This window comes from Clarias gariepinus, chromosome 16 (assembly GCF_024256425.1).
Source record: "Clarias gariepinus isolate MV-2021 ecotype Netherlands chromosome 16, CGAR_prim_01v2, whole genome shotgun sequence".
In the NCBI taxonomy this organism is placed as follows: domain Eukaryota; kingdom Metazoa; phylum Chordata; class Actinopteri; order Siluriformes; family Clariidae; genus Clarias; species Clarias gariepinus.
The window spans coordinates 25,102,414-25,117,967 of record NC_071115.1 but is presented as its reverse complement, the minus strand read 5'-3'; the positions used below and the strand labels follow the sequence as shown (position 1 = coordinate 25,117,967).

The 15,554-nt window shown below is 39.1% G+C and overlaps 1 protein-coding gene across 1 annotated transcript; it reads left to right on the top strand.

The window, feature by feature from the left end:
- Positions 1 to 4,360: 4,360 nt before the first annotated feature.
- On the top strand, positions 4,361 to 14,999 carry klb (klotho beta). Its single transcript, XM_053514953.1, has 5 exons — positions 4,361 to 5,220; positions 7,391 to 7,904; positions 9,027 to 9,295; positions 10,389 to 11,523; positions 14,001 to 14,999. Exons 1-5 carry the CDS (start codon positions 4,492 to 4,494, stop codon positions 14,387 to 14,389), a joined length of 3,036 nt encoding a protein of 1,011 aa, XP_053370928.1. The 5' UTR covers positions 4,361 to 4,491; the 3' UTR covers positions 14,390 to 14,999.
- The last annotated feature ends 555 nt before the right edge of the window (positions 15,000 to 15,554 follow it).

The following is a 15,554-nucleotide window of genomic DNA, read 5'->3' as shown; positions in this document are numbered from 1 at the left end:
AGAATTTAGAAAAAACCCAGAAATCAGATTGTCATGTTTTGTTTAAGAAGGCAAAAAAAAATATTTTATTAAATTCTATTCAATTTTATTATTTTTGAGGCTGAGAAACTAAATGTGGTGTAATCGTTTTTTTTTTTTTTTAAGATCTCAGAGATACAAACATAACTTAGAGAATAAGGCTTAAGTTGTATTGTGTGTGTGTGTGTGTGTGTGTGTGGGTGTGTGTGTTTGTGAGTCATTAGCCTTAACCTGCTACATGCCATCCCTCAGTGAGACTAACTTCCACAAGATGTACATTTGACCCCTTTTAATGCATGTGCAAATACACACAAACACCGATAATGGATTTATAAACATAGATAATGATGCAATCATGTGTGTGTGTGTGTGTGTCTGTGCACGAGAGAGAGAGAGAGAGAGAGAGAGAGAGAGAGAGAGAGACTCTGCTTCCATTTGATGAAATCAACTCTTCAGAAGCCCTGGATACTGCACTGCATGTTTTGCATGTTTACGTCAGTGTTTGCAATCTGCTAACTCAATACCACAAGTAGGCCTACAGCATCACACAGACACTGACACACACACACACACACACACACACACACACACACAGTGCCCTGAGCTAACTGACAAAAAAACTTTCTCTCAAAGTTTCTGTTCTGCTTTTCTCTTTCCCCTGTTGTTCTTCTTTTTCCTTAACCTTTGGTTCTTTCCCTCTGTTTTCTCACCATATTAATTTTCTTCCGTTCGTTCTTTCTTTCGTCTCGTTCTTTTTTTCCTTACATTCACCTGACCATCTATCCTTCTTTTTCTCTGTATGTGTTCCTGTATTTTCCACATCTTTCTTTTTTTCTTTCTTTTGCTTTGCTTCCTGTTTGTTTTCTTGTTTTTGTCTTTCTTTCTTTCTTTCTTTCTTTCTTTAGTTTTCCTCCATTCTTCCTTCTTTTCTTATTTCCTTCCATCCACTTTCTGTCCATCTGTCCTTCATTTTCCTTGTATCTCTCCATCTATTTTCCACATCTTTCTTTCTTCGTTTCTTTTTTCCCCTATATCTATTCTTGTATTTGTTTTCCTCTCTTCTCTTTTTCCTTTTTCTTTTTTCTCTTTTGTTGCCCTGTATCATTGGATGAATCTTGTCCCTTATTTTACTCTTTTCTGTTAAATTTTTCACTCTTTTACAGTTTTTTTTTACAGTTTTTTCTTTCCTTCTCCTTCTTTTACCTGCTCCTTTTTGTATCTGCTTCTTTGTCCTCCACAGCTTCCCATCGTGTTTTTTCTTCTTGTGTGTGTGTGTGTGTGTGTGTGTGTCACTCTCTCTCATCCCACCGTTTTAGACATTTTAGGGCCTAACAGGAGAAAAACAGTTTAATCTAATTTTGAGGAACTCCTTTTATTTATTGAATTTTGTTCTCACCAAACGGTGTAGAAAGGATTCAGGCAGCATTAAATAACAAACAACACCAAGAATCATAGAACATAAGTGTAACCCCATGCATTCATGTCCTCCTTAATAATACAAAAAACACCAGGAATCAGTAAATATAAATAAAGCTTATGTATTTTTACTTCAAGAAAAGTGAAGTGTTTCGGCGACAGACTACAGAAACCTGCAACGGAGCATTTTTTTTTTGTTGTTGTTTTTTTTGTTTTTTTTGTTTTTTGCAGCTGGCCATAGCTTGATTTTATGATTATATATGGCAATGTCATTATTTTTAAATGACTGTCTGCTAATTTAAACTTTTTTATTGAATTCTAACAACCTGCATTATAATATTTATCATTGCTTAGGTGCTTACTGTATTTTAATTTGCATACTTGTGTATTATTTTCTCTTTTTCTACTCATTTCTTTTACTTTCACCATATGGAGATAGAAGTTTCAGTTTTTTTCTGAAAAGTCAAATACAGTGAGATAAAACGGCAAGCCTTTTCCCTTTTATTGTTCTTTGTTCTTTTTTTCTATGTTAAAGTGTCCTTTCAATTTGATTTAATTTACCCCATCCTGGTTTCGTCTCAAATCGCCATCACATCCTGTTTCAACATCCTAAATTGAAGCCCTTCATGAAACCTGTCATCAACTCTGGTTGGTCCAATCCGATTAGCTATGTTTGATTTGATTTACTCATCTGACCCCGCGGCATATCTTCCTTTTTTTATCAATTTATTTGTTCCACTTGCTTGAGAAATGGTGAGTACGAAGCCACAAGTGTTTCACAAGGACATGAGACTAGAAAGAAAAAAAGTGGCATCCAAAACAAATTTTCTTTTGTTCCTCTTAATCTGAGATACCAAACAATTCATATTCAACCTAAAGGAAATTGTATAATATATGCATTTAGTTGTGCCTGTATAGGACTTTTATTAATAGCAATGGAAAAAGTATTGCTACTATACTATTAATTCACTCGACTAAAAAAATACATATTCAAAAAAAAGTATGAGAAATGATTTAGGTAAGTGTACATGTGGTAAGTCATGTGGTAAGAAACGTACCAGGAGGCTTATGAGGTGGGGTACATCCTGGAGGTTCAAGGCAACAGTGCTAACCACTTAGTTTTTCTTTAAGACACTACAACTAACTTGAAAATTGACTATAACTTTGAAAATAATTAAAAAATTATGCTAACTAACCAAGTGAGCTATACTTGACATAAACACCACTTCCATTTATCAAAAGTTTGTTAAGATTTGCTACCTAGCTATGCCTAGCCAAATTCTATTTATTTGGCAGTTCAGTAGCTTGCTAGCTAGCGCATATTATGTCATACATGTTTCTAGCATAAATGTCGAGAATTTGCTCCTAAATCAATATAATCTTGTATCATAGGAAATCATAGTGAAATCACCAAGAAGTTCGAGTTTTGGTACAGCTTGCTATAATTTTAGATAAAACACAGCCATCAAAAAAACAAAACAAAAAAAACAATTCCGAACATGTTTGAAATTTTGACTCAATAAAAAGCATATCCAGGTTTAAATTATTTGTAGATAGATTGAAGCAGTTAGGCGTCACGGTGGTGTAGTGGTTAGCACTGTCGCCTCCAGGGTGCGGGTTCGATTCCCAGTCAGGCTCGATTAGCGTCTCTGTGTGCATGGAGTTTGCATGTTCTCCTCATGCTTGGTGGGTTTCCTCCCACAGTCCAAAAACATGTAGGTTAGCCTAATTGCCGTTTTCAAATTGCAGGTAGTGTGTGAATTAGTATGTATGTGTTTGTGCCCTGCAATGGATTGGCACCCTGTCCAGGGTGTAACCTGCCTCGTTCCCTAAGCCTACTGGGATAGGCTCCAGTCCCCTGTGACCCTGAATACATGATAAAGCGGTATAGAAGATGAGTGAGTAAGATTATAGTAGTTGGTTGGGTTTCCTTGGTGGATTATACCTATTTGTAATGTATTGCAAAACTTCCAGAAGGTAAAGAATTTAAAACATTTTTACTAAGAACATCAAGTGTGCCCTCATAATCCACCAACCAGATTAAACCAGAGTACCTGGAGGAAACCCACCAAGCATAGGGAGAACATGCTCACTCCATCCACACAGACCAGAAGTGGGAATCGAACTGCAACCCTTGAGGTGCGAGGCGACAGTGGTACCCACCAATCACACATTGTGTATATACTGTCTTTTAATTGGTTTACAGTGTTCAGGGTTTAATTAGGGTTTTTTTTTTTTACTTTGTAACTGTGAATATTTCGTTTGTTAAAAGTTTCATAACACTGACCAGTGTACAGTACATAAGTACTGTAACATGAGTATAGGTAGCTGATTACTTTCCACCCATGACTAGGATGAGCACATTATCTCCTTATGATGTTCTTATGTACATCTGTAAAGAGCAGAATGTAAGTTCCATATAAACAAATGAATTAAAAGACAAGTATCGATATAAATCTATAAGATATATAAGATAAAAAGATATATAAGATATATATAGTATAAAAGATGTTCACTGCTTATACTTGATACAACAAGTGACTTTATTCCAACAGTTTTAGTATTATTTTTAAAATGAGATAATACTAATATTTTAATATACATCAACGGTTGTATGTACAATTGTGCAGCATTTGATCGGCTTTGTAAAAAGGAAAATGTGCATCGTTTTAAACAGTTCTGGGAATTTGCAGTGATTTCCAATTAAGCATTTAAACAATAAGGTTCTTGCAATAAAAATGTTGTCTTCCTGTCTCTCAAGAGTATGATGGGAGGGGAAAGGAGAGGCAGGAAGACAGGAAAGAGTTGATAGTGGCGCTTAAGGATTAGAGTTCATGTTAATCATTGATCAGAGATCCTCCTTTCTGCCACCAGTGAGCTTTTGAGTGTGTGTGTGTGAGAGAGACAGAGAGAGAGAGAGAGCACAAGTCAGTTGAGGCAGGTAAAGAAGTCAGATGTTCTCTTCTCGTCTACGACACAGGTCTTTTTCTTCGCCTTCATGATGAGTCCCGGTTCCGGTTGCTACCCAGTATTATTTACTTCTGCTTTTTTTTAAAGATGACCCATGTCCTCATTCTGTCCTTCCTCCTCATGACAACAGGAGTCTGGGACGCAGCAGAGTGTTCATCAGGTGATGGAAAGAGCTTATGGTACGGGGCTCTGAACCAAAGTGAGTCTGGAACGTTCCCCAAGGGATTCCTCTGGGGTGTTGGAACTGCAGCATTCCCAACTGAGGGATCCTGGGATCAGGATGGGAAAGGACTTTCAATTTGGGACCACTTTACTCATCGCAGTGTTGGAACAGAGAAGAACAGGAGTACCTTGACAGCCGACACAGCTAGTAGCAGTTACGTGCTCTGGGAAAAGGACATTGAGTCACTTCAGTACCTTGGAGTTCAATTTTACTCTTTCTCAATATCATGGCCGCGCATTTTTCCAGATGGCAATGCCACAGGACAACCGAATATTCGCGCAGTGCATCATTACCGTCGCCTGATCAGCCGTTTAAAAGAACTAAATTTGGAGCCAGTCGTCACCCTGTTTTACTGGGATTTGCCTCAAATTTTGCAGAAGGATTTGGGAGGCTGGAGAAACCAGAAACTTGTGCAAATCTTTTCAGACTATGCTACATTTTGTTTTAAAACATTTGGCCAGGATGTGCGATACTGGATCACTATACACAACCCATTCCTCATTGCATATCTTGGCTACGGGACGGGGACTCATGCGCCAGGGGTGTCCGGGGACCCTGCTGACCCTTTCATCGTGGCACATAACCTCATCAGGGTGAGCGCAAGGTCGGGAGGTCAAAGGGGAATCGGGGTGAAGGGAGTGTTCATTTTTCTCTCAGTTAGATGTTTTGGGAAAAATAATAGTAGCTTAAAGGCGTAGCTTCAAAGATGAATTTGAATAGTGAAAAACAATTTACTTTGGCATTGTCTATCTTAAAATATTTACAGATTTCTGCAAGGGTAAGACTGTCCGTGTTTTGGGAGAAGGGATCCACTGCAGACTGGAGAAAGATTAATAGTTAATAACGTCATGCTGTCATACCACTTTTATAATACAGCACTGTTAAATGGATCAATGCGGTTAATCAGAGTATGACTTGTGTATGTTGGTCGGACGTGCTGTGTAAACAGTGTTTATAGGTATCACTGATCTTGCGAGATTTTCTGTGAAAATGTTTAATATTGTAATGTTATAGTGTGGTAGTAGGGAGGTTTCTTGCTTCAGCTTCTGTCTTATTAATTTCAGAAGAGAGAAAAAAATCTGGTCAGCGAACAACTTTTATTACAGGATTTATATGTGGATAGATAAGTGGAAGAGGGCAGAAAGTGTAATTGCTCTATTAGATGGCTTATGATGCAGCAGCTTGAGAAGGTGTGTTTTTGGCTATATGTGCAATATCCGAGTGGAACCAAGGTGTCACCTTCCCCGTTATAAAAATTTAAATAAAGATTACCACTGCATTCAATAATAATAATAATTTGTTCAAAATAAAACCCTGTTGCATTTCATCCTTTACCTAAGTATGAATCAATGCTTTTTTAGCCAGATTAAAGCTAGTTTAGCCAGTTAAAACAGCTTAGAGTGATCTCTACGCAAATTTTAAGAAAACACAATCAAAGAACAAGGACATGTTGATTGTTCTTTAGTATCACACTGAAGATTTCAGGCTAATTTTGCCTACAAGTAGGGTCATCTTACAGTATAGCTTTTATTTGGATCTGGTCGTTGAATACATTGCTGAGCCTAGACTTGAGCAACACCAGATCATAACACTGCCTCCAGAGGATATTTTAAACCCTGGAATAGTGTCAGTCTGGACTCATCAAACCACATGACCTTCCCCCATTGCTCCAAAGTCCAGTTGTTACGCTCCCTAGAAAATTAAATTCTCACTAACAAGTGTTTTCTTATGGTCACACAGCTGTTTAGTCCCAATCCCGTGCGTTCTCATCCCATTGTGTTTTTATTTCCCTATTAAATATAGCCTTCATTTCAACTGTAGATTTTTTTACCATGCAACTTCGCCAAGTGTTTTGTGATCTCCATTCATGATTGTTTTCCCGACCAAATTTCTTCCACAAAGTTGGCAGTTCAGCACTATTCTTCCAGGTTTTGAAAATGTGTTAAAGGGTTCTTAACCTAGTTCCAGCCATTTCTAATTTCCTTAGTTGTTGTCTTTGCCAATAGTTTGACCCTTCTTAAATGCTGACCTTTTTTGGCCAGGCAGTGTATTAGTGATACTTAATTGCATACCTACTGTAGGCTGACTTATCCATTTGTGAATAAGACAATAATTTAAAATCACAGCCTCCGAGTGGTGCAGTGATAAAGTGCTCGCCCTATCATCCGGAGATCGCTGGTTCGAACCCTGGGTGATGCTGTTTTCCTCTCACAGCCGGAGGCACAGAGAGAGCTGATTGGCCGAGCTCTCTCAGGGGGGAGGGATGAGAGGTACTTTGTGCTTCCACATTAATCACGGCTCTACAGCCAATCAGGGGCGTCAGTGAGCTAGCGCTTTACTCCGAGTGTGTTACTCCGCCCCCAATAGTGCGTGAGCAAGCAGTTCGAAAAGATGCGGTCGGCTGACGTCACGCGGTTTGGAGGAAACATGTGATAGTCTTCGGCCCTCCCGGCTGAATGGTAGTAGTAGCCTTAATGTGGGAGCCCCCTAGTGATGGGGAGGAATTGGCCACGACTAAATTAGGGGAGAAAATTGGAAAAATCCAAAAATAATAATAATAATAATTTAAAATCATAGGCTTTTTAACATGCTTGTGACACAAAGAAACCATACACAAAATATTCTTGATACATATACATAAAAAAATGCTACATAAAAAAAAAATCAAAACCACAATAATAAAGTTATCTCATGTTGCTGTAAAAATGTGCACGTGTACTTTGCTGTGGATGGAAAATAAGTGTATTTATTTTTATTATGCAGGCTCACGCTACAGTCTGGCACATTTACGACAAGCGCTTCCGTCCCAGTCAGCATGGTCAAATCTCCATCACACTTGGCTCCTACTGGGTGGAGCCTTTCAGAGCCCAGGCTACACCAGAAAATGTGGAGTTGTGTCAGAAGTCTGTGGAGGCTGTGATTGGCTGGTTTGCAGAACCTATACATGGAGGTGGGGACTATCCATGGTCTCTACGTTTATCCAACCCAGGACTGGTCCCAAATTTTACACAAGAGGAACAGATTTGGGTGCGTGGCACTGCTGATTTCTTCTCGCTGGCATTTGGCCCTGACTCTGTACGTGCAGGAAAAGTTTTGACACAGTTCGGCCAGACAGGGGCACTGAATCTAAGAAAGATTCTGGGTTGGATCCAAAAGGAGTATAAGAATCCTTCAGTGCTGGTGGCGGAGAGCAGTTGGTTCTCTGATGCCTCTGTGGGAGTGGAAGACACAGTGGCCATTTACCTCATGAAGAGATTTATTAACCAGGTGCTTCAAGGTTAGAGGAATGGGTGAATATCATGAGTCATGGTGAACAACTATTTGTATAGTGATTTTTTTTTATACCAAAAGAAAATTATCATATGTTTTGTGTATATTTTTATTCTTTGGATTAATGAATTTTGGTAAATTAATTTTCATCTGCAGTTTCCTGCAATTTCTATTAGTTGACATCCTTATCCCTCAGCCATCAGCAATGGTGTGAAAGCAGTTTCCCCTAAAAACCTTCTAAGTCCTAAAAATAAAACACCATAACATTATACAGTGGAACCTCAGATCACGAGCATAATTCGTTCCGGAAGCGGGCTCGTATTCTAAAACAAGAATAGCAACAGAGCAGAGTTTCTGTGTAAGGCAGAGAATGTGCGTGTGTACGTGTGTGCGAAGCCCAGAGGAGGAGGGGGTGGGAGGAGGGTTGTAAAGGCGAGAGAGAGAGAGAGTGTGTGTGTGTGTGTGTGCGTGTGTGTGTGTGTGAGAGAGAGAGAGCACTGTGTCAAATTACGCAAGGGTGCGCACACACACACACACACACACACACTCTCGCTTTTCTACGCAAAGGTAAATTGAGAAGCGGCAAGCTGATACAGAGAGAAAAAATGGATCTTTACCCTCTAGTGAGACTTGCTCTTGCTTATACGTGTGCACACACCTGCACTGTACAAACACGCTTACAAATACAAAACAAAATTTGTTTTACACACACGTGGTCACAGTGTTCTAGTAAACAGTACACATGTGCACAGATGTTGATTATACCAGTAAGAGACGAGCACTAAGACCCAGCAGGGGGGACGATCACCTACAATTCCGAAGCGAAAGAGAGAGAAAAACTGTTGGCTCAGTTGTGATCACGTGACGCTCAGCGTCAAACGACAAGAGCATGCGTGCTACTCTGTGCTTGTAAACCAAGACTTGCTCGTTTTTCAAGTCAAAATTTATTAAAAATCTTTGCTCGTCTTGCGGAACACTCATAAAACTCGTTACTCGTAATCCGAGGCTACACTGTAATTATAATTATTTTAGCTTGTTTTGACCTACGTACAGTGAATTACATACTTTAAACTTTAAACACTGATATGCATTTAATGACTTATACAAATGATATCCATTTGTGTTTTAGCGGTGGTTGTGGACCATGTGAAGGTATTTGGCTACACAGCCTGGTCTCTGGTGGATGGGTTTGAGTGGAATAGCGGCTACAGTATAAGAAGAGGACTATTCTACATCGACTTCAACAATCCTGAATGCACCAGGGTGCCAAAATCAACAGCCCAGTACTACAGGCAGATTATCAAGGACAATGGCTTTCTTACAAATGAGACAGAGCGATACATAGAGGGCCATTTTCCCTGCGATTTCCAGTTTGGAGTCGCAGATTATATCCTGCAGGTGAGGAAAATGAGGGGGGAAAAAAGGAATCAATTTTTCAGTGTATTAGCCACATTAACCATATTACCAGGTGCTATCACATATTTAACTTTAATTGGTATTTTTGTCATAGTCTTTAACTGAATGTAAACAAAATGTGTGGTACAGGTACACATAGATACAGCTCCTAGTGGGTGGTCTACATTCAGACACAGTACAGTGCAGTTTCAAATGCATGGTAGCTATTCAAATGAGTTGTACAGTTCCAGATGAGTGGTATTGATTCAAAACTAGAGGTACGACTTTAACTGGGTGTTATAGCTCCAAAGGAGTAGTACATTTTTTAAAAAGTGGTACAGCTCCTAACAGGTGATAGAGCTTAAAATAGGTACCACATCTCCTAATGGATTGTACAACTTTAAGTTGATAATACATTTTCTAATGGGTAAAGCATCTCCTAATGGTTGATGCTGCTTTAAACAGGTCGTACAGTTCCTTATAGGTAGAACATCCAATGGGGAGGACAGCTCCAAATGGATGGTAAACATACAAAATTGTGGTACAGCTCCATATGGGTGGTATAGCTTCAAACTTGCCGTACAGTTCCTAATAAGTGGTAGACATTTTGGTGGTATAGCAGTAAGGAGATGATATATCTTCTGATATGTGGTACAGCTCTAAGTTGGTACAGGTCCAACCAAGTGGTACAGCTCCTAATGGCTGGTACAACTTCCAATCGAAGTACAGCTGAAAATTTATTAGTACAGGTCGTAATTGGTGGTAATAGTTCAAATGTGTAGTAGATATTCATATCCTCTGGAATTTCCTTCAGGATTGACTACCTACCTACCTACCTACCTACCTAAAACCTAATGGGTAATACATGACCTAATGGGGGGTATAGCTCCTAAAGGGTATTACACATTTAAACTGATGGCAAAGCTTTAAATGGGCAGTACATCCACCAAATCAACATTGGGTTTAGTTTCAAATAAGCGGGGATACTGTAGGCCCTTTAGATGTATTACCTCCAGAATATACAGGAACTCATATTGTTGCCCCATGTCTATGCACCTTTCCCACTGTCAGTAACGCTTATCTCTACTTTTTGCAGGTCCATCTGCAGCCATTTTCACCTCAGTTCATTGATCCTGTACTATATCACTGGAATGTTAGTGGTGATTGCTCCCTTCACCCTGTTGCAGGAGTAACACTTCGCACACGTGGGTCCCAGTGCACCGACTTCCTCGCTATTCAAAATCACATTCATCTCCTGGAAGTCATGGGGACATCACATTACAGATTTGCCCTGGACTGGCCTCGGCTTTTCCCCAAAGGTGACGTCCTGTCTGTGGATGCAGAAGCAGTGCGATATTATCACTGCATGCTAACTGAGCTCCAGAAGAAGGGTATCCGTGTAGCTGTTACACTCTACCACCCCAGCCTCAGGTCACAAACACTTGGCTTACCAAGAATGCTGCATGCTCAAGGTGGATGGGTGAATACGAGTACAAGTGATGCCTTTGTTGACTATGCCACATATTGCTTTCAAAAGTTCGGGCCACTTGTCAATGTCTGGATCACTGTTAATGAGCCAAATCGTCTGACAGAAGCATATAATGTAAGTGCAAAAGAAAAAGATATGGTGCTGCGTAACGTGTTGATGGCACATGCTCGTGCATGGAATATTTACCATGAACGTTTCCGTCAACAGCAGAAGGCGATGATAAGTTTTGCACTCCATGCTGATTGGGCTGAACCGGCCAATCCCTTTGTAGACTCTCACACCAGTACTGTTCAACACTTCTTGTTCTTTGAACTTGGACGTTTTCTCGACCCGATCCTACAGGACATAGTCTACACTGATGCAAACAGCTGCCATGACTGCTTCCATATGCCACATTTTTCTAAGGATGAGAGGTCTGAGCTTAAAGGCGCCCTAGATTTTATTGCACTCAATCACTTCACTACTCGTCTAGTTTACCCAAAATTGAAACAAGACATCAAAGCTTCTTCATCTGCCCATGATCATGGCTGCTCATTCATGGCAGATCCAACATGGGCATCATCTAATAGGGGCCAAGCTATTGTGCCATGGGGGCTACGCAAAGTCCTGAGGTGGGTGAAGAATCGCTATGGTAACACTCGCCCTGTTATTATCACAGCCACAGGGATTGATGATCAGGCATCCTATAATGACCACCTGAGGCAGCGATATATAAAGAGCTACATGCAGGAAGCACTGAAGGGTAAGACTGAGACAGATGGTCATTACAAGTTCTTTTTTATTTATTAAAATTTTGCCATAGTAATCCAATAGGATGACCATGGTTCCTTTATCATTAAAACCTTTATTTGAGGTGGCATGGTGGCATAGTGGTTAGCGTTGTGGCCTTGCACCTCCAGGGTCAAGGGTCCGATTCCCATCTCTGGTCAATATTCAGTGTTCCCAAATTGCCCTGTAATGGATTGGCACCCTGTCCAGGGTGTATCTTGACTCGTGCCCTAAGGCTCCAGGTCCCTGTGACCCTGTGCTCAGGATAAAGTGGTATAGAAGATGAACGAATGAAGTTTCATTGTTGTTTTTACATTGAACTATTTGAAGAAGAGCACTAACAAGCATTTTCTTGATATATTACCAAAAATATAATTATAAAGACTTTTGCACTAATTGACAGAAAACACAGGAAACTTGTCCCAGCTTCCAAGAAAGCATGGCTATTTTTTATTGTTAGAAGGTTACATTCCTAGTTAGTTACAAGAACAAATTGCATAAATTTTTATTTCTAATATATATACATACATTCTGGGTTGAAGCTATCCATGGCTGAATGAATACCAGGTTCCACTTTATGGGCAGAACAGTTATATACTGTATTCTTCATTTGTGTGTCAGTTTCAATTTGTTTTAAGTGTATACATTTTTAATCATGCATGGCTGAGATGAGAAAAGTTCTTGTTTTGCCCCTACTGGCCACTATATCTCCCTTAAAGGTCAAAGGTTACAAAGAATTGCTTTGCTCATTTCCTCACACTAATGCATCTTATCAGCTGCCCTGCTTCTTACAACCAGAGTTTATAGGGGACCTTTGAGATCATTACCATGTTATGCAGTTGTTAATGTGTTTGTACTGTATGTAAGGGCATGTTTTAGAGAGAAAGAGAGAGAGAGCATGTGTTAAAGGATGCTCAATAAAATGATTTACAGAAAAGAAAAGAGCAAGAAATTTACTTTGTTATTGCTGTTAGGGATAGGGTTAGGGTTAGGCATAGCAATATTTACCTATAGTAAGACAGAAGTCAATAAAAAGGTCTTTACAAAGGTGATAATTTCAATGTGTGTGCGTGTGTACATGCAGACGTGTGCGTGTGATATGATGGCGCGACATATATTGAACTTACAATCTGATGCCCCTATGTTTACCAATACATCTGCACATTTGCACACGACACACACAAACTCTCAAACTATGCCCTTTGTGAGAGCCTCATATAAAACGGTAATTTCCCCCAGAAAGCCACTTTTAGTGTTTATTGCAGTTCCTGTTTTTGAATGCTGCGAAACCAAATTTGCCAGTGATAATGCTGTGCTAAGATTGCAAATGAAAAATCTAGAAAAGTGAGTAAATGAAAGGAACATGGGCGTATGTCAATCAATTAGCAACTTTTTAAAATTAGTAGTCACCTAAAAGAGGTCATTAGGTCTGAATGTACAGTACACGAGAACAATGTTGTGGGACGTTACTTTAAAGTAACTAATTACAGTACATTACAAAATTACTGTACTTAAAAAGTAATCATTTACATTATAGCGTTACTTTCTAACAAAAGTACTGTAACTACTTCGAATACTTTTTTATTGCAGAAAATGAAAACTCCTTTGTGATTCCTCATGCATGTTGTTTTAAATGTCAAGACCTTTATAATCTACCATCATCACTCAGCAAAGTTTGGCTCATAATCTGTTAACTACAACTACTAAATCCCCCTTTCTCACCTATCTGGTTTCGCGCGTTGGCCGTAAGTACGGTTCATCATGATTCATCACGAGTTTTTCGGCCCTCGCAGACCTTGCAAAACTTTGCGGAATGTCGGACGGTCACTCGCGGTGGCTCACGGTGCCTAACACTGCTTCTTACCGTGAGTCAAACCACATAGGTGAGATAGGGGTATAACAGCAGGAATAACAAAGGGGGTGGGTTATCGGGGGCGGGATTTGTAGGATGACTTTTACTCACAAACACACTAACGGAATCACTGCCGTCTGGCTCACAGATTACATAAATTGTCTAAATAACGGATTACATTTTTGAAAATATAAATAAATAACTGAGTACTTAAATGACCTAACGTGTTACATCAAAAAAGTAATCCAAGTACTCTAACGTGTTAGTTCGTAACGCGTTACACCCAACACTGCATGAGAACATGACATTTTTTTCCAACTATGACTGTACAATCCTCATATGGACTGGTAGATATAATTATTTTGCAAAACGTCTTTCTGTTTGAAGACACTGATCAGTTCATAGTTATTAGGTGCTGAATACCACAACACAACAGAAACACTAAGAGTAAATTGCAATGTACGTACACAACATCTCAGTGGTTTAAAATTTTTGCAGCAAGTCCAGCACTGCTAATGGATGAGCCACCACTGACTATTGGACGAGACGCTATGGACAACAAATTGGCTAATCCTCTGTCTCTTGCTTTCTCTCTGTAGCTCGTGAGCTTGATGGAGTTGATGTGCGTGGCTTTTATGTCTGGAAGCTGCAAGATCATCATGCTCCGGATTTCGGATTTTTCCTTTCCTCCCACCATCGCTCCCAACCCAAAGCCTCTGTCTCTATGTACCGCCAGGTAATTTCTCAGGGTGGCTTTCCCTCCATCACTGACACTGTGATTTGCGAGCCAAGCGTCAGCCAAGATGAGTGTTGGATTTGTGATAACAAACCACTGATCGTCTTTGGCACTTGTGTCACTATCAGTATGTTCATGCTGGTCGGCATTGTGGTTGCTAGTTTAATGAAGAGGAGCAGGTGGAAGAGGAGGATGAAGACAAGGAAGAGGAAGATGAGTCGAAACATAAGAAGGGTGGTGTACAGAATATAAAGACCTTTTTTTGTCACTATTTAGCAAGAAGAAGTCCACACTATCTTCCTTGTCACATAGAGTTTTGGGTGAAAAATAAAATTGGGTTCAATGAAACAGATCAGCCAAGACATGATTGGTATTTGAAATTTGCTTCTAATGATGTACAGTATAATTGCACTATTTTTGAGTTTCCTTTGGAGTCTGGTTCCACTTTAGGTTTCTCTTTCGTGTTGTCTCAGGGAGGTTTTCCTTGCCACTGTCACCCCTGGTTTAACTGATCATTAGGCATCCTGATTTCTGTAAAGCTGCTTGGTGATGATGTCTATTGTTTGAAATGCTATATTTAAAAAATTGGATTGAATTGAACAGTTTAAAATTTAAAAGAGGACAATTTCACAAACCAAGCATGTCTTAGCTGATTAAATATATTTATTGTAAATTTTGTGGATTTTTTTTTCATGGGTTAAAGACTGTTGTTCACCAGAATTACTTGAAAACAGATTTACTAATGAATGTGTAATGGTTTAATGCTGACTATAATTTTTTAATCTCTGTTTGGAAGTTGTATCTCAGATGTTCTGTCCTTGTGACGTTCGTTAAACAGAATTAAAATAAATAATGCTCCTGACATTTTCACGTTCTGAAATTGCATATATTATTATTATTATAACTTGTAACATAAGTAATAAGAGGTTGACTTGCAAAACCTCAAAAGATTTTTCGTTAATAAATGAGTATTGAGGTGTTGCACTGTATATAATGTATGAATATATGTTTTTGTGATTATAGTATGATTTAAAAATTGTGAATCTCTGTGCATTTATGCTATGTAATATTGGAAAAAGTTTCAGTAAAATATATTAGTAAAATAACGTACAGTAATTGTGATTCAAATTCAACTCAGAACTCTATAGCTTACAAAAACAAAGCATATCTTATTGGATTTCACAGATTTTTAAGCACTGACATTATGTGATTGCCAAAATGGATAAACTTTAAGACTGTTACTACCCTATCCTAGAGCTAACATACTGTATCATAAAAAAAGAAAGGATTAAAGCTTTAAAAAATTTTAAAGACTTTTTCAATTACTTTCTCTGACTATTTGCGCACCCTAATATTGCACTCAACATCCTTCAGCTTTGATTATGCCACATAATGGTGACTATGAAACTTCATGCTC